Source organism: Anolis carolinensis, chromosome 3 (genome assembly GCF_035594765.1).
Source record: "Anolis carolinensis isolate JA03-04 chromosome 3, rAnoCar3.1.pri, whole genome shotgun sequence".
Classification (NCBI taxonomy): Eukaryota; Metazoa; Chordata; class Lepidosauria; order Squamata; family Dactyloidae; genus Anolis; species Anolis carolinensis.
The window spans coordinates 119,319,692-119,344,426 of record NC_085843.1 but is presented as its reverse complement, the minus strand read 5'-3'; the positions used below and the strand labels follow the sequence as shown (position 1 = coordinate 119,344,426).

Genomic DNA, 24,735 nt, shown 5'->3' with positions numbered 1-24,735 from the left:
ATACTGATGGCCGAAAGCGAGGAGGAGCTGAGGAACCTTATCACCAAGGTGAAAGAAGAAAGTGCAAAAGCTGGGTTGCAGTTAAACGTCAAGAAAACCAAGATCATGACAACACCTATTGATAACTGACAAATAGAGGGAGAAAACATGGAGGCAGTGACAGACTTTATATTTCTAGGCACGAAGATCACTGCAGATGCAGACTGCAGCCAGGAAATCAGAAGACGTTTACTTCTTGGGAGGAGAGCATTGGCCAACCTTGACAAAATAGTGAAGAGCAGAGACATCACACTGGCAACGAAGGTCTGCATAGTCAAAGCAATGGTATTCCCCATAGTATCCTATGGATGCGAGAGCTGGTCCATAAGGAAGGCAGAGCGTAGAAAGATAGACGCTTTTGAACTTTGGTGCTGGAGGAAAATCCTGAGAGTGCCTTGGACCGCAAGAAGATCCAACCAGTCCATCCTCCAGGAAATAGTGCTTGGCTGCTCACTGGAGGGAAGGATATTAGAGGCAAAGCTGAAGTATTTTGGCCATAGTGGGGAAATTCTCTGTCTGGTGTGTTGATACAAACTTGAGGCCAGGAAAAAAGATGTAATAAAATGGGCATGATTGGGGTATGAACTGTTGTTATTATATGTGTAATGTGTCAGAAAACCTTTCTATCAATTTGAACCATTTTCAGTAGACTGAAGTTCTTGTATAGATCCTAGTTCACTCCTTTCTCCTTCCAATCATCCTTCAAAGGTTTTTTGTACAAGGCCTCAAAATTGGCTGAAATTGAATGTCCATACATCTGATGAACCAGACTGAATTGAAAAAATCTTATTTCATTAGTGCCTTGCTGTATTCTGATGCAGACTAACATGACTGTCTTTGAATATTAATATCTGTTCGTTCTGAGAATTTTTCATACTGCTTTTCAGAGTTTTAAAAAAACACCAAGTCTCTTCACAGCAGCTCTCATAAAGATATCTAGCAGACATTTGACCCTTCAAAGTGACTGTTTGTTTGACTAGAGTAGGGCAATAAGGGATAATAACCATTAGATAGAAAATGGAAAGTTTGTTGTTCTTGTTTTGTATGTGTTTGTGTCCCCTTTCTTTGTTTTTTTTAAAGTAGTCATTTAGTGGACAATATGTAGTTGTGTAGTTTTGGTAGTTTTATTTTGTCTTTTTCTTGAATAAAACGTATTCATTGAAAAAATGGTCATATAGATTTACTTTTACCATAATCCAATCCACCAGTAAGACTCCATGGCACTGGACATGGTTTGCACTTTGATGTATTAACTATTAGTACCCAGTAGGTGCTGCTATTGAATCAGGGTGGCATTGCGGAGGAAATAGACATGGCTGAGAATGCAAAGTCGCAGGACAGAAGTGAGGCTCAATTTACTTTACAATTTGGCACGGCTGTCTAAGCAGTGTGTGTGCATATGTATCACACAGAGGAATACAGAATGCCTGATGCGTGAATCCTGTCTCCCTTAAAGCCTTTCTTTTTGTCCACTTAATCAATGCAACTTCTGAAAATAGGAACACATGCACAAAACAGATGCGGAGCTCATAATTATAACAAAGAAAATAGATGCAATCAAGCCCCCGGGAAGTGTTCATGTTACTTGCAGCAGTGGTGAGTTAAAAGACGCCTGCTTAGAGGATCCAGTAGATTTATTCCAAAAAAAAGCCTTCCTCTGTGGAAAACATGTGACTGTTCAGTTTCCAAGGAAACCAGTTCACTGCAAAGAATATGTCATTTAACTTTGTTCTTGGTTATATGGCAGTGGGTTTGGGATTTAAAGCACTCAAACTTCCCCCTGTACATTAGTCAAACAGCAGGTAACATTAAACTTTATGAAGTGGATGTTATAGATGAAAAAGGACTGGCATTTTGAAGTGAGCTTCAGAAAAGGTTGGTATCAATATCTGGGGAAATGCAGATTAAAAACAGACTTCTGTTAACTCAGAATGCTTGTAAAATTTACTTTACAATCTTCCATCTCTCTTTAAAGAACAAAATTTTCAGTCAAGTTTGACAAATTCCTCATTGTACTAATCCATATGTTTTAATAGAATGTAGACTGGTTTTTACTTGAGTTTGGGTAATCTATGTATGTGGATTAATGTATTTATGTAATTTAATCAGTAGGTGGTATTGGGCTTACTTGTATGTGAATCACAGTTTCTTATTGGTTTTCTGTTCTTTTCAGAAATGTGAAGTTTCATGACTAGTATGTCCTTAAACTTTATCACAACAGTGCCCACATCAGTGTTTCCCATATGACCTTGCCAGGGCTTCAATATTACACTTCAGGTCAATTCTGACTTATGACAGTCATAAGGCAAACCTAACATGGGGTTTTCTAAGGCTAGGAGTGTGTGATTTGCCTGAAGTCGCATATTAGTTTTCATGGTGAAGCCAGAATTCAATCCCTGTTCTTCAAATAAATAAGAATACAAAAATAGAGCAATTATACCAGGCTGCAAATCTCTGGATACAACCATGGCAGTTTAGATGAAGGCATAACATTATAATTGTGCTGCATGAAATAGTGTTACAGTCTTTCTTTCCAAGTATTTTTCTTCCAGTTTCATTCCATTTTATCCAAATAGGAAAATCACAGAGGGACAGCAAAACGCAGTTTTGAAATCTGTGGGCAGTATGTTAAATCTACAATCTTCTTCCAATGCAGTCCTTTTAATTACTGCACACACATTTTCTCATGGTACAACTTTGTTGAAATTGTATGATAATTAACAAGGAAATGTTACTTTGGGATGATACTGTGCAATAACAGGTTAGTTTATTACATTACTGGTATATTTCTAGAATAGTAAATATTTAATCAATGAGGAAAATACTGGGCAGAACCTTGCATGATCAAAGAGGAAAACTGCTGGATCTACTGGTCTGAAAGAAGAATATGACTTAATTAAACATTCATTAGCTTTATATATCTCAGAATTGTTTAATTAATGAAACATGAGTTTACTAGGCAGAAAAACATATGAAATAATGGCACGTTAGCTATCCGGTCCATTTCCTGGTTGTGTTCCTGGTTTTGACTGTGGTCCAAGATAGGGAGATATATCATTTTCCAGAATAAGACAAAACCAGGACAGAAGTTGATACCTATTGCTGCTGCTGTTACTTCTGCAGTTGTTGTTGTGTGCCTTTGAATCAAAGCTGTTTCATTTTTATTTATTTATTTTATTCTAACTCTCTTATACTTCAAGATTTTATTTATTTATTTATTTATTTCAAATATTTCTATCCCGCCCTTCTCACCCGGAGGGACTCAGGGCGGCGTACAATTGGCAACAATTCGCTGCCGATACATCATTAAAAACAACAACATATAAAAATACAACCAATTAAATACAGTATAAAATATAAAACATAAAACATGTTTAAAATCCGTTCGTCCAATATCCTCCAACTTTATCCATATAACAATCTGGGTCATCTTTATCATTTATTCATTAAAAGCCTGGGCACAAAGCCATGTTTTTAAGGCTTTTCTAAAACTCAAAAGGGTTGGGGCTTGCCGTACATCTCTGGGAAGGGTGTTTCATAGCCGGGGAGCCACCACCAAGAAGGCCCTGTCCCTCGTTCCAACCAGCCGCGCCTGTGAGGCAGGCGGGACTGAGAGCAGGGCCTCTCCAGATGACCTCAGGGATCTTCCCGGCTCATAGGAGGAGATACGTTCGGACAAGTAGATTGGGCCAGAACCGTTTAGGGCTTTGTAGGTCAAAACCAGCACTTTGAATTGGGCTCGGTAGCATATCGGCAGCCAGTGGAGCTGGCTTAACAAGGGGGTGGTACGCTCCCTGTAAGCCGCCCCAGTTATTAGTCTGGCTGCCGCCCGTTGTACTAGTTGGAGCTTCCGGGCCGTCTTCAGAGGCAACCCCACATAGAGAGCGTTGCAGTAGTCCAAACGGGATGTAACCAGAGCATGGACCACCGTGGCCAAGTCAGACCTCCCAAGGAACGGGCGCAGCTGGCGCACAAGTCTTAGTTGTGCGAAGGCTCCCCTGGCCACCGCCGAGACCTGGGGTTCCAGGCTCAGCGATGAGTCCAGGAGAACCCCCAGACTGCGAACCTGCGTCTTCAGGGGGAGTGTGACCCCATCCAGCACAGGCTGTAACCCTATTCCCTGTTCAGCCTTGCGACTGACCAGGAGGACCTCTGTCTTGTCTGGATTCAGTTTCAATTTGTTCGCCCTCATCCAGTCCGATACAGCGGCCAGACACCGGTTCAGGACCTGAACAGCCTCCTTAGTGACAGGTGGAGTGACAGAGCTGGACATCATCTGCGTACAGATGACACCTCACCCCAGATGACAAAATGTACAGTGCAGACCTGGATGGGAAGACGTTTTACTCCCTTTCTCATAATATTAAAAGCTGGGATACCCTACTGACTGAATAGCAGGAAAAGTAGTACAGAGAAAGGAAGTATTTCATTCAGTATATGGTAACCATACCATGTTTGCACAACAGAATTTGCTTTCCTAAGATACAGTGATGTTCCCCAGTTTGGGTTACTTTAAGAAAGTTCTCTTTCAGCACTCATTATTTCAATTGCAGGCAGTCTCTGAGTTACAAACACCCGACTTACAGATGACTCATAGTTAAGAACAGGGGTGAGGCAACAGGAAATGAGAGAAATTCACTCCTGAATGAGTTATCATGGCAAAAGGTGTCTCCACTGAAGCTTTTGCATCAATCTTTGTTTTCATAACATGCCAATTCTCACAGGGACAGAAAGTGCATTGAAATCTTCTGAACAGGGGCACAGGCAGCAAAACAAACACCACAGGGGTGTTAAAACTTTCCCTATGCTACCTAAATCTCTCTCTCTCATAGATAGATAGATAGTGTGATGACTCATGGGCCATGTAGTCCCGTTCCTAACGCTGTTGTGACAGAAGAAGAGGAAAACTTGGGTTTTCCACCATTTCAGCCAGAATTGGAACTTTCCCAGCCTGAATTGGAGCCCTTGCACCTGCAAGAGGTTTGCCTTCCAGAAATCTGCCAAACAAGCCCTGAGTCAGAATCTCCCCCGTTTTCTCGCCGTAGTTATTATCAACAACAAAAAGGAGTTCAGCAGGCTAATCGCAGAAGCCTGAGAATCGCAGCCAGGCATTCAGCTGATTAAGACTGCTTCCATGAGAAATTCTAGGGAGTCATGCATCTGGACACAGAGATTGACTTTCGGTTCTGATTCCCCAGAGAAGTGTTCTTTGGTGGGAAAACGAGACCCTATTTAGGTTCCTTGCCCCGAAGGAATCTTGCGGAGTCAATTCGTCAGCTACTAGAGTAGGTTGTGTGTGGACAGCGCTACTCCCGTTTCCAAGCCTCGTTCCTGTTTCCAAGCCTTCGTTCACGTTCCCAGCCTTGTTTGCTTCACGGACCTTGCCTTGTTTCCTAGGGCTCAGCCTTGCCTTCCAGGACCTTGCCTTGCTTCCCGGACCTTGCCAAGTATTTACCACGGATCTTGTCCCTGTTCCTCGTTCCTTGTTGCCTTGAACCCTTGTGCCTTCTACTCCCGTCAACTGACCGCACCAGAGAGAAATTACACTATTTGGGAAAAGGAACTTTTGGCCATAAAGGCAGCCTTTGAAACTTGGAGACATTGGTTAGAAGGGGCCAAATTTCCCATTGAGGTCCATACTGATCATCGGAATCTAGAGCATCTAAGAACTGCCCGCAAGCTAAATCAGAGGCAACAACGCTGGGCTTTATTCTTTGAACGTTTTAACTTCCAAATCCATTATGTAACCCCAGCCCAGACCAAGCAAGCAGATGCTCTGTCACGAAAACCGGAATATGCTGCAGGGCGCAAAGAGACCTTTGAGTCTCAACTGCTGCAGCCCGAGAACTTTGCCACGCTCACAGTGGGAAACACCAAATCCACTCCAATTGAATCAACTCCCTCTACTCCAGGGCCCCTTTGTGCCCAGGAAATCAGGGCCAGTCAACAAGCAGATGCCTGGGCTCAGGACCAACTTCGCCAAGGACTACATTTCCCCTTTTCGCTTAAGGATGGGTTACTTTGCTATAGAAATCATGTCTACATCCCTCCAGGACCGGGCAGGGAAAAAGCACTTCGTCTGTGTCATGACTGCAAGCCAGCAGGGCATTTCGGACTATTTAAAACCATGCATTTGATCCTAAGAGATTTCTGGTGGCCCAAGATCCGCAAGGATGTGGAAAAATATGTCAATACCTGCCCAGTATGCCAGTGCTCCAAGACAAGAAGGGAAAAGCCCTCAGGGCTTCTGCATCCCCTTCCTACCCCATCTCGCCCGTGGGAAATAATCTCTGCAGATTTTATCACTGATCTACCACCTTCCTGTGGATTCACCACGATCCTAGTGGTGGTGGACCTTTTTACCAAGTTAGCCCATTTCATTCCCTGCGATGGCCTCCCCACGGCCAAAGAGACTGCAGATTTATTCCTTCAACATGTTTTTAGATTGCATGGGTTGCCCAAGAGTTTGGTCACAGACCGTGGGTCCCAATTCACCTCTCGTTTCTGGAAAGCACTACAAAATCTATTGGGCATAGACTCCCGCTTATCTTCGGCTCACCATCCCCAAACGGATGGGCAAACTGAGCGCACCAATGCCACTTTGGAACAATACCTTCGCTGTTATGTGAACTACCAGCAGGACAATTGGGCTTCCCTGTTACCGCTGTCAGAGTTTGCCTATAACAATGGTGTCCAGGCTTCAACTAAAGAAACCCCGTTCTTTGCAAACTACGGCTTCCATCCACGTTTCTTTCCTTCTGTCATTGAAACCTCAGAAGTTCCCGCAGCAGAGGACTGGCTGCAGGAACTCACAGCGGTGCAACAACTTTTGCTCCAGCAACTAGACCAAGCCAAGGAGGACTATAAACGCCACGCTGACAATCATCGCCAGCCGGGCCCCGAAATCAAGGTAGGAGACCGGGTTCTTCTGTCCACTCGTTTTTTGCCCTCCCATCGCCCTTGCTGGAAGTTAGATGCCCGTTTCATTGGCCCCTATCCAGTGGTGGCGCAACTTAACCCCGTGACTTTCAAACTTCAACTACCGGGAAGACGCTCTATGCGCATTATTCCAGTGTTTCATCGCTCTCTGCTCCTTCCGGCGGATGGTGTGCGCCCTGATGTAGACCGGCCGGCCCCCGCCCCTGTTTTGGTGGACGGAGAGGAGGAGTTCGAGGTTCAGGACATTTTGGATTCTCGCTTTCACCGCCGCCGCCTACAATATCTCATTGACTGGGTGGGTTTTGGTCCCGAGGAACGCTCTTGGGAAGACGCTTCCACAGTCCATGCCCCCGATTTAACCCACCGCTTCCATCAGACCTATCCCACCAAGCCGCGGCCTCGCACCTCGGGGAGAGAGTCCCATTTTGGGAGGGGGCTTGAGGAGGGGGATAGTGTGATGACTCATGGGCCATGTAGTCCCGTTCCTAACGCTGTTGTGACAGATGAAGAGGAAAACTTGGGTTTTCCACCATTTCAGCCAGAATTGGAACTTTCCCAGCCTGAATTGGAGCCCTTGCACCTGCAAGAGGTTTGCCTTCCAGAAATCTGCCAAACAAGCCCTGAGTCAGAATCTCCCCCATTTTCTCGCCGTAGTTATTATCAACAACAAAAAGGAGTTCAGCAGGCTAATCGCAGAAGCCTGAGAATCGCAGCCAGGCATTCAGCTGATTAAGACTGCTTCCATGAGAAATTCTAGGGAGTCATGCATCTGGACACAGAGATTGACTTTCGGTTCTGATTCCCCAGAGAAGTGTTCTTTGGTGGGAAAACGAGACCCTATTTAGGTTCCTTGCCCCGAAGGAATCTTGCGGAGTCAATTCGTCAGCTACTGGAGTAGGTTGTGTGTGGACAGCGCTACTCCCGTTTCCAAGCCTCGTTCCTGTTTCCAAGCCTTCGTTCACGTTCCCAGCCTTGTTTGCTTCACGGACCTTGCCTTGTTTCCTAGGGCTCAGCCTTGCCTTCCAGGACCTTGCCTTGCTTCCCGGACCTTGCCAAGTATTTACCACGGATCTTGTCCCTGTTCCTCGTTCCTTGTTGCCTTGAATCAAGCTTTGTGTACCAAGAATCAAGCTATTTCCTTGCCTTGCCTAAGTTTCATGGATTAAAGGACCTTGTCACCTCCCCTCACTCTGCTTGGCAAAGTGAGTGTTTCGGTTACTGGATTACAACTTTGGACCTTACTATTTCATATTGGACATTGTTTTCCTGGACTATATTTGACCTTTCCTGAAAGGACATCTTCTGAACTATATTCTACACTTATTTTTATTGCCTTTACTTATTTCCTTAATAAAGATATTAGATAGATTCTGGCCTCTGTGTATGGTTATTGGTGCTCTGCAGCCTGCGTCGTGACAGATAGACAGATAGAGAGGGATATGCACTGAAAAAATGTACCTGTTCCAACGTACATATAAATTCAGCTTAAGAATCAATCTACAGACCCTATCTTGTTCATAATTTGGTGACTGCCTGTATCTTGTGTTCGGAGAATCTATGTTTTCCACCTGCTTTGTAGCTTTGGCTCAAGATTTTTATAAAACTACCGTCAATACATGGAATTTTGGTAAAAAAAATTACTATTCGGGTATTTTGTGCAGACAAAAAGCTTTCTTCAAAGAATGCAGCAATATACCACACAAGCTACTGTAGTTGGGAGTAACCAGAGACATTGCAATAGTAATCCTGCTCAGTATGTGAGGATATTTAGAGATACAGATATTTAAGTATACATTCCCATTTTATAGATTGGAATTGAATTTAGATCAACCCTCAGTGTCTTTCCTCCAGGAGGTGGGACTTGAACCCAATTCTTTCATGTTCAAGTTTTCTTGTTTGGCTGACTTGGTCTTAAAATTCTAAAACAGCCACATATTTGATGGACTGTCTTATAGAGGTTTTAATAGAATATCCTATAACAGAATTGCACATAGAGAAAACTAGGTGCAGTTTATGTACTTTACAAAAAGAATATTATATATCATTTGTTTGATTGTAAATTTTTCTTCAATATTAGCATGCCAAAGCTAATTTTTAAGTTTGCTGTATACTTCCAAAGGATTATCTTAATGAGAATTGTTGAAGTTTAGCGGAGGAAGAATAGTGTAACTACACTTAATTTTATCATGATATAGAGAGTCGCTTTATTCCTCTAGGCTGAATTCTTCCTTTCTTTGATAAGTAGTGAAACTGACAAGGTACTAGAAATGTTCTCTTGTTCTGTCCTGAAATGCCTTTAGAGTTAATCTTACATGTGACAATAAAAATGAGTTTTTATTAAAAATCCATTTGCTGCATTTGTTGAGATTAGCCTAACTATCTCTCTAATGAAATTTGCTAATCTAATCTCTTTACATCCAAATAGTTAGCATGTGGATTAAAGGGGCTTCATTTTACCAAAGTCAATTTAAAAGTGTACATGGCCTCAAGTTAATATCATAACAAAGAATCTTGTAACCCTGCCGCCATTGCTTCATGACAGTGTTAAAATGAAGTTAATCGCCAGATGTCTTTCATTCAGTCTCTTTTTCATTCAATTATTTTTAAAGGATCTGGAGTCATAATAACTACTTATCCTTTTTTTTCCAAGTTTCATTCTGTTTGGAGGCAGTACTTGAGCATTTTTTCTCTCCTTGTAAAGAGAAAAATTGGGATATACGTAAATAAACATAACAATGGGTTGCTGTGAGTTTTCTGGGCTGTATGGCCATGTTCCAGAAGCATTCTCTCCTGACGTTTCACCCACATCTATGGCAGGCATCCTCAGAGGTTTTGAGGAAGGAGTGCCTGCCATAGCGGTGGGTGAAACATCAGGAGAGAATGCTTCTGGAACATGGCCATACAGCCCAGAAAACTCACAGCAACCCAGTGATTCTTCAACAACACATAATTGATTATGACAATGATGATGGGCAGAAAACACACACACCTGTAAACAAAAACTTTAAAAACAAGTAAACAAAAACTTTAAAAATATTCTCGGAGCCACTTTAAAGCTTTTTCCGAAATGCATCCAAGAATTATTTATTTTCTTTCAGTACATTTCACTGTTCTAATTATTTCCATTTTGGTGGAAAACTTTACAGAACAATATTTTTCCAGCATGCCAAGGTGGTAGTGTGTGAAGCAAGCTAATCTGCTCTCCCCTTTTCTTTCCATTTTGCCGTTCTTATATACACACATTAAGTGATTCTGTAGTCATCGTATCTGTTGTACATAAGCACATACAGCTCCACTAGTATCAACCTTGAGTTGCACCCCTTTCTTTCCCCAGTCCAATTTTATTGCATTGTTTACTGCAGGCACATTGCTACAATCCAGTATGAAAATCTGCCTTTCTCCAGCCCTTCTTCACCATCCTCCAAATGCCTGTGATGCAAAAAACAAAATCTAGTTTATCCAGACAAGAAAAAGAAGGGCCCCTGAAAAAAGAAAGCCCTTAATGTGCATCAGTGCTCTTTGGTTTGTGCCATCACCATCCGAGCCTCAAACTGGTTCCAGGATTTCCTGTGTAATCATCTGGCCAGCAAAACCATGTTCTCCAATACCAGTTTGAAACTGCATGAAACGGGCAGTGTCTGTATCCATTTAAAAAACAAAAACATGAAGAACATGCTTCTGCAATTCCCTTAGTATCCATAAACGAGTTTTGTTTAGGTTTCTTGGCATTGTAGTTATGGCAGAGGCAGGTTTAATAGAAATTTTTATTAATACTATGGATGATTTCCCCATGAATTGTGACACAAAACAATATTATTATCTGGAATAGCAGCTGGCAAGCAAGCATTTTATTTATGCACATCATTACAGTAGAGTGGGCAATGAGCTTACTTTGCAATTTGAGATTCATGCTTTTAACTAGGTGCTTGTCACCTTCCTGCCAGTCACTTTCCGGTCCCAATTCAAGGTGCAGGTAATCACCTACAAAGCCCTGCTTGGTTCGGGACCCGCCTACCTTTGTGACCGCCTTTCCCCCTATGAGCCTGCACTATCTCTCCGATCCTGGGCAGGCTCTCCTCTCGCTCCCTCCAACACATAATAGAGTTCTCTGGTTATCTTGAAAAAGAGGCTGGGCAGCTATCTGCTGGGGGTGCTGTAGAATGGTGGTTCTCAACCTGGGCCCCCAGATGTTTTTGACCTTCAACTTCCAGAAATCCTAACAGCTGGTCAACTGGCTGGGATTTCTGGGAATTGTAGGCCAAAAACCTCTGGGGACCCCAGGTTGAGAACCACTGCTGTAGAATCACTGATCAAAGGGTTGGACTGGATGGCCATGAGCCCCCTTCCAGTTCTGTGGTACTTATCTTTAAATATCTGAAAGGATGTCATAGATGTTGGTGCACACCTATTTTCTGTTGCTTCCGAGTATAGAACACAAACCAGTCGATTCAAAATAGAAGAGCTTCTACCTAAACAATATGAAGATTTAATTTAAGAACATTTTGAGAGTGAAATGCACTGTCTTGGAGACTGGTGGTAAACTCTCATTTCAACAGATGCTTATCTTTCTGAAGTGGTTTAGTTGCCTATTCCTGCTTAGCAAGCCATTGCAGTAGATGGCCCTTGTGGTTTCTCCAACACTTAAGATTCTATAGTTTTGTGATTCCACAATTCTAGAAGATGCCCAAAGCAGATGTTGCAGAAGACAGCCCATAACCTATTTTTCAGGGAGGTTTCTCTATCATTAATTATTATTTCCTGGATAACCTACCGGAACCTCTGTGATGTTTTTCTAAAAGAGGGTTTAATACTCCGTGGCATCAATCTTACTCATAATTGCTAAATTATAGAGTGAGGTAGATCCACATTGCTGGCTACATAACTTCTGTTCACTCCACCAGCTGCAAAGTTTGAAAAGGAGGGGAGAAAGTGACTGTGATGCTGAATTGGATCCAGCCTGAGCCAAGGGACTTTCCTCATTCTGACTAGTACAGGGAATTGAGACCAGATAAAGGGGATTAGATGCTAAAGATGGACCTAAATAGATCCCCTTTGTCTATATACGTGGGCTGTACTAGGTATAGTGAGAAAAAATAGATAAACAAATACTCAAAATATAAAGTAGAAAATACAGTAGCATGAAAATCATGTGAAAACCAGGCGTCAGTCCTACAACTACAGTGAAACTAATTCTGGGTCTTTTTATGCTGTTAATCATGGAATACGGAACATACTGACGAATATTCAGGAGGATTCCTAAAAAGGGAAGAGAAAAAAGGAAACTGCAATGTTTTCTTTAAGCACCTGATACTTAGTTTCTGAAGGATCAAGAGGCAGTTTGCCCATATGGGTGAATATTTATAACTTAAGAAAGTACTGCAGTATCTAGTTAAAACTAAGACATAGGGATATTTTGTGAAGAAACCAATATCATGGGGGGTTTTCTCATTGGATTTACAAGTGTTAGATAAACTGGGGATGAGAGCAAAACTAAAAACTCATCAGATTATTACTACATAAATATGCCTCTAAGCTCCTACATAAATGCTTAATCTTATAATATAAGCATTTAATCTACATTAGTACTAATACTACTGTATTGATACTTATATTTCCTAACAAAATGCAAACAAGAGTAATAACAAAGGGAACAACTGATATTTGCTTGCTACCCACTGTTATTTCTGCCACAATTTTTTTTTGCTACTTCCTGATTTTGCAAAACTTGTTTTACCTCTCAAAGAAAACTCCTTCCACCTATCATTCCTTCCCAAGTCTTCAGCTTGCCTTTTGCTTCATCAAGACGCACAGTGAGCCTGAGTCTGGATTGTCAAATACAAAAAACACCACAACTGCCCTGTAGCCACACCCTTCTAAATTCCATTACTATTAGATTTTAGATGATTAATGGGAAAAATCAAGCATGTCTCCATCTTTACCTGCTTGTTTTATGGAACTCCCAGTGTATTCAAGATTGGTTTTCTCATTGGGTGGAATGAAGTGGTGGCTTCAGGTTGACTCTTTTGAGAGAGGGTACAGTATTATATTCTAGTCCAGGGCTTCTTAAATTTCTTCTTGTGACCTCTTTCTGCCTGATAAATTTTTACATGGCACCAGGTACATAGGTACAGTAGAGTCTCACTTATCCAAGCTAAACGGGCTGGCAGAACCTTGGCTAAGTGAATATCTTGGATAATAAGGAGGGATTAAGGAAAAGCCTATTAAACATCAAATTAGGTTATGATTTTACAAATTAAGCACCAAAACATCACAACAGAAAAAGTAGTTCAATATGCAGTAATGTTATGTTGTAATTACTTTATTTATGAATTTAGCACCAAAATATCATGATATATTAAAAACATTGACTACAAAAATGAATTGGATAATCCAGAACCTTGGATAAGTGAGTCTTGGATAAGTGAGACTCTACTGTATATAAAATAGGTATAAAAATCAAGCATTTACTGGAAATAAATCAGCATTTGCAAGGTTTGCTAAACAGGCTGCCCCCCCCCCCCTTTTTTTTTTTTTTTTGGTGGATTACTGCAGAAGCATTTTCTGCAAAGTCCTTTGCAAATGCTGTACATTATTGCTAATAGAGTTGTGTAAATAGTTGGCACTCAGAAACCTTTTACTGTTGCCAATTTTTTTGTGATCGCATCATTGAGCTAAGGGGATCCCAGTTAGGGTAGGAAGCCATAGTTAAAGAAGCAATGTTCTAATCCACTGGTTCTTAAACTGTGGGTTTAAACTCAGTGTTGGGGTCATGAAAAATTTGGCAACAGTAAAGGTTTCCAAGCACCACTTACTTGCACAAGTCTATTGCCAATAATGTACAGTGTTTACAGTGGACTCTGCGGAAAACGCTTCAGCAAAATTAGACTGTGATGAAGGAGGCATGAAAATTAGAGAAAGAAACACCAACAATTCAAGATATGTAGATAACACCATAATCCTAACAGAAAATAATAGAGACTTGAAACAATTATTGAGGTGAATCAAGAAAGACAACGCAAAAGCGATTTTACAGTTGAATGGTTAGAAAACAAAAATAATGACTCCAAATGATTTACATGATTTTAAAGTAGATGATGAAGATATTGAATAACTCAAGATTTTTCATTCCTTATCTCAGTCATTCAGTCATTAATCATAATGGAGACTACACCCAAGAAGTCAGAAGCCTAAGACTTGGAAAGGCAAGTGGAAAGGAACTGGACCAGTGGTTCTCAACCTGTGGGTCCCCAGTGTCAGGACCCAGGCTGCAGAGCACCAATAACCATACGCAGAGGCCAGATTCTATCTAATATCTTTATTAAGGTAATATATAAAGTCAATAAAAATAAGTGTAGAATATAGTTCAGAAGTAGACCTTTCAGGAAAGGTCAAATATAGTCCAGAAAAACAATGTCCAATATATGATATTAAAGTCCAAAGTTATAATCCACTTCACCGAAACACACACTATTTTGCAAGCAATAGTGTGGGGAACTGTCCATAGTCTTTGAGGCTTAAGGTAAATCCGGATCAAGGGAAACCAGGCTGGAATCCGGGAAACAGGGTCCGTGGGTTTAAAATGCAAGGCAAGACAAAACTTGAGGCTTGGCAAGGTCCAACTAGAAACAAGGCAATCGTGGAACAAGAACTGAGTCCATAGAGATCCGTGGAACAAGGCAGGGCTGGGAACTTGACTCAGGAGCTGGGGACTTGATTCAGGAGCTGGAAACTGGAGTACGTAGTCTACACGCGATCTCACTCCACGAGCTGACGAATTGACTCCGCAAGGAATTCTTTGTGGCCAACATCTATATAGGATCTTGTTTTCCCGCCAAAGCACACTTTCTCTGGGGAACAAGAACCGAAACCTATACTGTCCAGATGCAAGACTCCTTAAACTTTCCCAAGGGAAATAGACTTAATCATCTAATTGTCTGGCAGCTATCCGAGCGCTTCGGCGAGTCGCCTCCCGCGCGTGTCTATCTTGATTATAATAAAGGCGGCGAGAAAATGGGGGAGATTTCTCCACAAGGCTTGTTTGTGTGACTTCTTGTGGGCAAACATCCTGCAGCTGCAAGGGCTCCAAATCTGGCAAAAACGGTGGGAAACCCAAGTTTTCCTCTTCATCTGTCACAACAGTATTAGGAACGGGACTACATGGCCCATAAGTCATCACACCCAGGTGTTTTGGCCTTCAACTCCCAGAAATCCCAGCCAGTTTACCAGCTGGTAGGAATTCTGTGAGTTCGAGGCCAGAACATCTGGGGACCCATGGGTTGAGAACCACTGAACTAGGCAATATCCTGAAGTGTGAAGATGTATAATCAAATATTGAAACCAGGATTGTGTGCCCCATCATATTTCCAATTTCTATGTTCGTTAGTGAAAGCTGAACAATAAAGAAAGCTAATAGGAGGAATATCAATTCATTTGAATGTGATGCAGGAGAAAAGTTCTTGGGCTACTGTAGACTGCTGAGAAAATAATTGGTCCATAGAGCAAGCCTGAGTTCTCCTTAGAAATCAATATGACTAATCTGAGACTGTTGTACATATTATGAGAAGACATGACCCTCTAGAAAAACCAATAATGATTGGCAAAGTAGAAGATATTAGGAAAAGAGGAAAACTGCATTGCAAATAAAAAGACTCAGCTAACGAAGCCACAACCTCGAGTCTCCACAACCTGAGCAGGGCTGTGGCTTGGAGCCCTGATAGAGTGATTTGGGGATCTCTCATTCTTAGCATCACCATAAGTCAAAGTTGACTTGGCAGTGGTTAACAAATACATTATTTCCTATAGATGTGTGAAGTGATGCCGATACAGAGCAAAACTCTGTGGTTCAAGTTAAATGTAGCTGAACATGAAGATGGTCATGTTTCTGTTCATTGGGGTGCCATGGAAGCATTTGCTTTGACCTCCTCAGCTGTGAGTACAAAGTTCTTTGACTACACGTGTTGATTCTCTGCCCCAGTAGACATTACTGGGTGTAACCCAACAATTGCAAAGCTGCTAGTGAATAATTCAGGCAGCGTTACCTGTTTTGGCATTGAATTTAACCACAAAACATCATGGTCATATCTGACCCAATTCTTAGATTTTGTTTCTTTACCATTTCCTTTTTTTTTTTTTGTGCTACTAAAAGTCAGTGTTGGACAGCGACTCTAGAGATCAGTATACAAATTGCCGCTCAGTCATGAAAACCTGCTGGGTGACCTTGGGCAAGACACATACTGTGAGCCCTAGAAAGGTCTGATAGGTTTGCCTTAGAGTTGCCATGTCAGAAACTATGTGAAGATACACAACAGGTACAGTCAATATTTCTGAAAGATTGTGTACTTTTCTGGCCTTGTAATTGGACATAATAAAGGTACTGTACAGTATATCTATAAATTGTATTTTTAATTTTCTAATGGATCAGCGTGGCCTCTATTGTTTTTAATACATTCATCTAAGAGGACTTCAGGTAGCCCTTTAGCTAGAGGTGCTGCACTGAAAAACTGAAGGTATGTAGACAAATGCCAAAATGACTTTAGTAACTGGATTTTTGTTCCATTCTTGTTTGTTTAAAAAGTGGAGACAGATTTTGAAAATGGGTACTTTGCCTTTTAGAGATTTGCATGCATCTTTCAGTTGAGCAAAACTATATAGCCTGTAGGTTTAATGCAAGTCTGTTGTCACAACAAGGGACAGGTTATATTTGATTGAGAAGGAGTCCTGTTTCCTTTTAGAAGGAAGATAACCTTTCCCTTGGGAACTGCATTGGCTTCCTTTCTCTCTTTCCAAGGGAATGTCAGGCAGTGCAAGCATGTATGTCATGCTGAAGTGCATCAGCCTTGGAAAGTGCCAGCTTTCATCTTCCAAGGGAAAGAGATCTAAGCTAACAATAATTCTGCTATCTAGCAACAAATCACCCTCAGCCGGGAAGGATTTCCCAGAGGAGGAGAGAACTTTTAAAAAGCGATGCTGATGTAATTATCATTCGTGACTCTGCCTCTCCCCCCCTCTCTTTTTCTGAAGAGCCTCCTCCTGCCGATGTATTGCAGAGGAAGAGAGGAGCCTACACTTTACACCTCTTTCTGAGCTGATATTGGGAGAATCTCTAGTGGAGTAGTAATTGAAATGCAGTATGGTCTGTCAAGTGCCGCTGGAGGTTCCCCACCACTACCTCCAGGCTTCATGATGGGAGGAATGCTTCCCGTGGGTCGCCTTTGTTAATGCTGGAGAATGAGGTGTTGGCTAAAAACGGAAGACATGGCTTTAGAAGAGCTGGTGTGGAGATTGTATGCTATTTCCCAGCATACTGGTAGGAGGAGCTGCTAGACTTAAAAAAGAATTTAAATGTGCATTGTGTATCTGACACTTAGGGTTTGGGCTCTCTTTTTTGGTGGATCTTTAAAAAAAACTCCATTGTAATTGGTGTGATTATTTAATTGTGTGTTTCTCTGTTGGTGGGAAGGGTGCTTATCTGTTAATTGATTCTAGGACCCTCACCATACCATTGATAGGCTTTGTTTGTAGAAATAAATGGAGGTCTGTGTAGAAGAATGTAATAAGCATTTGTTCATACATGGCTTCCAGTTCATACTAATCAGATACAAATCAAAGTTTTTTCTGCTTGGTTGCTTTCTAAAAAATATAGCCTGCAATACTAATTTAACAGAGAGATGGCTGTGGGCTAATTTTATAATGCTTCCAGGCTAGTTTTCAAAATGGCAAATAATATTTCAGAAGGCATAAAGACTTTGTCTAATCAGACATTCATTCATTTTGTTTTTGAAAACTGAAAATATTTCTTTCTATATTTTTAATAAATATCATTTTAACATTATTTAATTATTAGTGTCATGTACTGTTCTGTTACGGAACAAAGAACTGAAGCCATAAAATTTGGGGATATTATAACATGTGTGTAATGCAATCAATGCCTAATAAGAAGTACAGTTGTTTCAAGCTATATCCCTGCCTTAGTTTGTTTTATTTTGATCTTCTGTCTCTAGGGTTTATTTCATTACATGCAATAATCCTGTGCTGCTCATAGTAAGCAAATCCATCACCCAGAAAGAGGGATAAATGTGATATAGATATTTTTTTTGCACTAAACACCCTCCTTTCTGTGTGACTTTCAAAGCAATTATATTCCCAAAACCTTCTGCCTACATGCCCTAAATGGGGGTGGGGGGGGTGGGGATGGAGAAATAAAAACATGCTGCTTATATGCAATTTTATGCTAGGAATGTTGCTTTTATTTTGCCATAATTCCAGATTCTCCTTTTTGTAAAAAAAAAAAAAATCAAATATTTGGGAGAATTAACAAAATGGTTGGTATTTAGAGCTTCTGTGATTAATATTAAGGATTCCCTTTGAATGGGCAAATGGCTGATCATCTGTCACTTTTTTAAATCTCCTGCACCAATCTCTTATTTATTATGTTACTGCTTGTCTGGTTCATTTGTTAGCTTTTCTTTCCTATTTTTTTAAATGATTGCAATCTCTCTTCAGTTCTGCAAACCCAGTGGGAAGGTTTAATAAATCTTTCTAATAAAATTTAATGAAGCTGAGTGCTAGTTCTGTGTGTTCCTCCTCTTGCTGATAGGCATCTGCAATTTTCAGAAATGCTGAAAACTCAGGTGGAGCTGTGTATGTCTCAGTGGGTGTATAAGAACTGAAGGTGAACATGAAAACCATCTGTGACTTGCAACGCCTAGAAAATCACATGTTGTTCTCCCTGTCACAGCAAATGTAGTTTAACCTCGTTTCATGAAATGGTGTGTGAATTATGAATTCTGCTTGTATTTTTAAATACTTAGCCTTGTATTTCCTAAAGGCTACTTTGAACCAGACACCTTAACAGAGCTGGTTGAAAACCACACTTCTGTTCCAGGAAAGCATTTTATAGAAAATAGAAATAGCTGTTAGGACAAAGCCAAGGTCAAACGGGTTTAATTTTGATCACACACAACCTGAAACATGGAGACATCTATACTCTAGTATGAGATACACAAGGGGTAATAGGTTTCAGGTATATTCACCTCCTTTGTAAAAGTAAGCAATTAATAACTTGATGTATTCATAAAAGCTACAGATTTCATAAAATTTGGCAGTAGTGGCAGTTTTGCAAAATCACCCTTTATCAAGATAAACGGCGTGTCTGTATATGGGTTAAGACTGATGTTTGGATTTAATTCCAGATATATGCATATATGACTCAGTCTTACTTCTTTTCAGTGAAAGTGAGGGTGGGGTAAGGAACAGATTATTGAATTGTGATGGGAGAAGCTGCATCAAGATTCATACTTCCCTTTGAAGGTCATTATAACCTTGAAGCAGTTATTTTGCTTTCTTCAAGAATTTTCCAAAAATAGTTTTCCTATTGGCATGGAAGAGCTAAGGATGACTTAACTTCCTTTCATTCCTGTCCTCCCTAGGAAAGATCTGAAGAGCACAGCACCCATATAGGAAACCTGAATTATAAGGATTTCTGGTCTTTTGGAACAGTATAGGTGTGTTCAACTAACTATAATTATAGTCATCTTGCAAAAACGTACATCCAATAACAGAAAGCTGACAGGAGACCAAGCAGGGTTCAACTGTATGACCTTCACCTCCCTCCATGTCTTCAGCCAAGTCTTCTTTATTTATTTACCATATTCATATACCACCTTTCTTTCCCCAGAGGGGACTCAAGGCGGCCTTACAACAGACAGCAATTTGATGCAATACACACATATATCAAATAGCAAATTCTTGAGTGAATGCTTAGAGGGCTAATCTAATCAACCTAATCAAATGTCAGCTATCTTACTTATTTGGAGGGAGAGCACAAGCCAGCATGGTGTAATTGTTTTAGTGCTGGGCTAGGACTCTGGGAGACCAGGGTTTGAATCCTTCTTGGCCAAGAAAACCCAGTAGCTGATCTTTGGTATGTTGCAACTTCTCGGCCCTGCTAAGCCAGCTCCACTGGCTGCCAATATGCTACCGAGCCCAATTCAAAGTGCTGGTCTTGACCTATAAAGCCCTAAACGATTCTGGCCCAAACTACTTGTCCGAACGTATCTCCTCCTATGAACCTACTAGGTTGTTAAGATCATCTGGAGTGGCCCTGCTCTCGGTCCCACCTGCCTCGCAGGCGCGGCTGGTGGGAACGATGGACAGGGCCTTCTCGGTGGTGGCTCCTCGGCTGTGGAATGCCCTCCCCAGTAGTGTTCGACAAGCTCCAACTCTACTAGGTTTCAGGAAAGCCGTGAAGACATGGCTATGTACTCAAGCGTTCGAGAAGCAACATCTGAGGTCGATATGACGTGAATCAAGGTGCACACGAAGGTGTTAGCGGACAAATTTAACTATACATGCATTTTAAATTTTATAGTTCATGGTTTAATAGAGTCTAATTAGAGTTTTAATTGATGTGGTACTGTTTTATTATTTATTAATATGTCGTTTTATTGAATGTAGTTTGCCGACTGTTGTAAGCTGCCCTGAGTCCCTCCTGGTGAGAAGGACGGAGTAAAAATGATGTAAATAAATAAATAAATACTCTAGTGTTATCAGGGATCAGGAATGACTTGGAGGCACACAACATCAACAATAACAAACTTATATCTGCAGTTAAGATTTCCATTTTGAAATTTACCATGCAGTATTTCTTGTAAAGTGTGAGTGTTCGGTTCCACCAATTTAGCAGCTTCAGGTCATTCTTTTTTTTTTCTGATCTCAGACAGTGGCTCAGTTGCCACAAATCCTTTGGAGTAATTGTCTTGATTTAAATTACTCAGTATGTGAGTAGGCGCATAGATTGTAAGGCATGATGAAGTGTCAGAAACTGGACTTGATCAAATGTTAATAGAGGAAATCCAGAAGATAGAATGAAGTTGTTGTCCAAAACATGTCAGAGATGAAATTTTACAACAGTCATCCTAAAAGCTCTTGTTTTTGGGAACAAGTAGAAAGTCAAGTCCTTGGGTCAAATCCAATTAAAGATGACAGAACAGGGGATCTGCAGTTATTGACCAGCCGCTCCCTATTTCCATGGTTGACATGCACAGCCAAGTCATCTAAATGAACTCCAGGCTTGGGGAAGCTTTAGCACAGTGGGCTTCCCCAGTTGGCCTGGGATCTTTCATCCGACTCTAAAACAGAATGCCGTTACATATTAACTGGGGAAGGGAGTTCCAACTGATTTCAGTATAATACAACACTAGAAGCAAACTAGGGAAAGACTATAATAGATTTGCTTTTGTGTGTGTGTGTGTGCACTGAATTCAATTAGGAATTTCAAAGTCTGGTGCTTTTATTGTAACACAAACTTCTGTGGATTATGAATCCACTGCATTATATATATGAAGTTTACAAAAAGGTATGGTGAACCAAAAATGTCACTAGAATGGTCAGAAGGGCATGATATGAAGAAGTAGAAAACGGCAATATAAACATGATTGTTCATATTACTTAAATGTGTATAAAACAAATAGAGCTATGATTCGGAAACATCTCGGCATTTATAATTAATGCCTATAATCTGGTTAAAACCTCATAATCTTTATTCAAACCATTTATGCCCCATATTGCCAGCTATTGTGGTTGATTTTGCTTTTGGGACAGACAATCAAATGTGTTAAAAATGTGTATAACTCCAAAGAAAGAAAGATTCCTCCATTGGGAAATAGGATTCATATTTCTGCTTCTCAGCTCCCAGTAATATTATGAAGCTATCTATCTTAAAAGTTCCTCCAAAAAACATAGTTAAAGAGTCAACAGTATTTTTTCTATCCATTCATCAGTTCTGAAAATAGTGGAAATGATTAGTCTTTTAGTTGTTCTGTGCAACTATGGGAGTGAGCAGTGCTAAAAATGCCCAGTCTCTAGGGGACCGTTATGCCAGACACGGTAAAACACTGGATACTAGCAATTATGTATGTGCAGAAATGAAAGGGAATTCTAAAACGTATTTGTAATGATCTGAACTCTAAAAATAGACCAAAGCACTACTTTAAAAATCCACAGTATTCACCAGGCTTTCTGCATTTTCATTTTGAAGGGTTCTATATCTAACTTGCAAAACTGATAGTAATTTGATAAAGAGGCCCTATGCAGATGGTATGGAAAACAAGCTTTCAGAATGAAACAAAAATGGCATGAGAGCAATAAAAAGTTAAGAGCAAAGGTTGTAGCAATTAGAAATCAGTCTTATAGTACAGTATTAATATTTTACTGCTAAATACAGAATAAGGTAAAATACAGTGCAGCCCCTATATTCGCCACTAGAGAGTGATGTTGGGAAGAGAAACCTGTCCTCTTCGTATGAAGCCCTTCATGATATAGAATGCCTCAAAATCAGTATTTTTATTTGTGTGGTAGTGTTCATGCCTTGAAGAGACTTTCCTCTCTAAATCCATTGCTCTTTGAATTTTCCCTCATATATTCCTTTAGTTGACATTCCCAGTTCTTGAGTAGAAGTACTTCCAAATATGTATGCGGTTATAGTCAGGGCAATCTTAACTTCCTTGGATAGAGAGGCATGAGGGTGAAAAAGTCCTCCTGATAGAGAAGTGTTCAATTCACGAAGCAGTACATCCATCTCTGAGGTCCTGGATATGTGTGGGGAAAGCATCATGAGTATGAAAGTACTAGTGGCAGTGTTTCTAGAAGTGGGGAATCCAAAATAGACTTTCTAGGCAATTAGTCTAGAGTGCTTTGAAGAAATTCTGAGATCTGTTGGATCCAAAGTTCTTTTTACCACTGAGAGTCTGTTTTAATTGTTTTTATGGAAACCAGATTGAAAGAGATTTGGGCCAGGTTTTCAGATTGTTTTCTAATCAACTAATCTGTCCATATAGAAATCACACTTATGGCTGTAATAATTTTTGATTGAAAACTTTTGAGAATAATAATGGTTGAAGGTTCCTTTAATCTGAGAGGAGGAAGGAATTATCATCCAGGATTTAATGGAATTTCATGGATTTTAAGGAAACCTCACCTTTCGCAGCATTATTCTGATAACATGCCAGAGGCCCAAATAAACTAATGAGAAATAGGCCACATGAAAAAAAAAACTTCCAGGGATTGAAAAAGCAATACGCCTTAACTTTAAATATATTGACTATGTATTTCAGAATACCTTTGTTTTCTGATGGTCCAGTGTACAAAAACTTTGTTTCACACACAAAATTATTTAAAATGTTGCAGAAAATTGCTTTCAGGTATATATATAAGGTGTATATGAGGTGTATATGGTACAACATACATAAGGTATATACATATGTACAGTAGTGTCTCACTTATCCAACACTCGCTTATCCAACGTTCTGGATTATCCAATGCATTTTTGTAGTCAATGTTTTCAATACATCATGATATTTTGGTGCTAAATTCGTAAATAAAGCAATTACTACATAGCATTACTGTGTATTGAACTACTTTTTCTGTCAAATTTGTTGTATAACATGATGTTTTGGTGCTTAGTTTGTAAAATCATAACTCAATTTGATGTTTAATAGGCTTTTCCTTAATCTCTCCTTATTATCCAACATATTCGCTTATCCAACGTTCTGCCGGCCCGTTTACATTGGATAAGCGAGACTCTACTGTATATGAAAATAAATGAATGTCATGTTTACACTTGGGCCCAAAATCTCTGATTATGGGCACATATTCCAAAATCCTGAACATATCTGGTCTGAAGCATTTTGGGTAAGGGATACTCAACTTGTTCTTTTTTATTTACTCTTGACCTCATTATTACATTGTGTAAGCATCATTGTGCTCACATCTGTTTCAGTTGGCTGCTGTCCTACGTGTTTTAATTTTCATGCTGACATTATGCACTTCTCATGAGAACACATGTCTGTATTTCATATTTTGCTCTATTTTGAAAGGACTATGAGAACTGAAATGAAATATTTTACAAGGTGCCATTTAAAAAATAACAGCACTGGGAAGTATTGGTCAAAAGTGATATCTTTTTATGCCATGAACTGAAATATGGAAAAATAAGCTCTGAAATCCTAGTTCTTTTTATAGTAATATATCGTTATGTAAATTCTGGAGAATTTTATTATGAATATATGATACTGATACAAATGGACTGTCCGTTGTATCGTGGGAGATGGAATACAAAATGAAAAAGCCTCCTTCCTTTTACATGTACGGGACTGGGGGGGGAGAGAGAGAGAGCGAGAGAGAGAGCGAGAAAGTAACTTATAACATGGTGATCCCCCAACTTCTCCGCACCACTGGTTCTCATAGTTTACATATTACTCAGAGCCTTCAACTTTAACTTTAAGCCTCAGAGCTGTGATGCCACAATGAAATCCTTGAAAGAGAAATCTTGGTGATTGGAGCTTTTGCATTGAAATGAATGAGGGCTTTCTCCTATGTGTAGCGCAGGTGCAAGGGGAAGATTTGGATCTGTGGCAGCTGCAGTTGCTCTGAGTTTCAGCAGCTTGGAGCTGACTCAGGGCCCTTCCAGACAGGCCCTATATCCCAGGATCTGATCCCTGGTTTTCTGTTTATCCCAGATTGTGTGGCAGTGCTGACTCATATAATCCAATTTAAAGCAGAAAAGCTGGGATCAACTCCTGGGATATAAGGCCTGTCTGGAAGGGCCCTCAGAGTAGTAGAGCCTGTAGGATATTGAAGGAACTTCAGGATTCTTATTAAGTTCAGATGGGGAAGAGAACTTATACTTATCTTTGATGAGTTGTGGCATGGATGTATAGGGATGAGAGCCATAAAGCCCATTCTTTTCAGCATAATAAG

The 24,735-nt window shown here is 40.4% G+C and overlaps 1 protein-coding gene across 6 annotated transcripts in view; it reads left to right on the top strand.

Moving 5' to 3' along the window:
- Positions 1-24,735, top strand: part of mcf2l (MCF.2 cell line derived transforming sequence like) — a 149,648-nt gene that overhangs the window by 19,043 nt on the left and 105,870 nt on the right. The window contains exon 1 of one of the 6 annotated variants that reach the window (XM_062977286.1): positions 1,781-1,914. The exons of 3 other annotated variants lie outside the window; for them this stretch is intronic. In XM_062977286.1, the coding sequence (XP_062833356.1) occupies positions 1,875-1,914 (40 nt within the window). In that variant the 5' untranslated portion in view covers positions 1,781-1,874. Of the gene's footprint in view, positions 1-1,780; positions 1,915-15,886; positions 15,907-16,922; positions 17,285-24,735 lie in introns of those variants that run through there. 2 more of the 6 variants (XM_062977288.1, XM_008107015.3) reach the window with 2 other exon arrangements.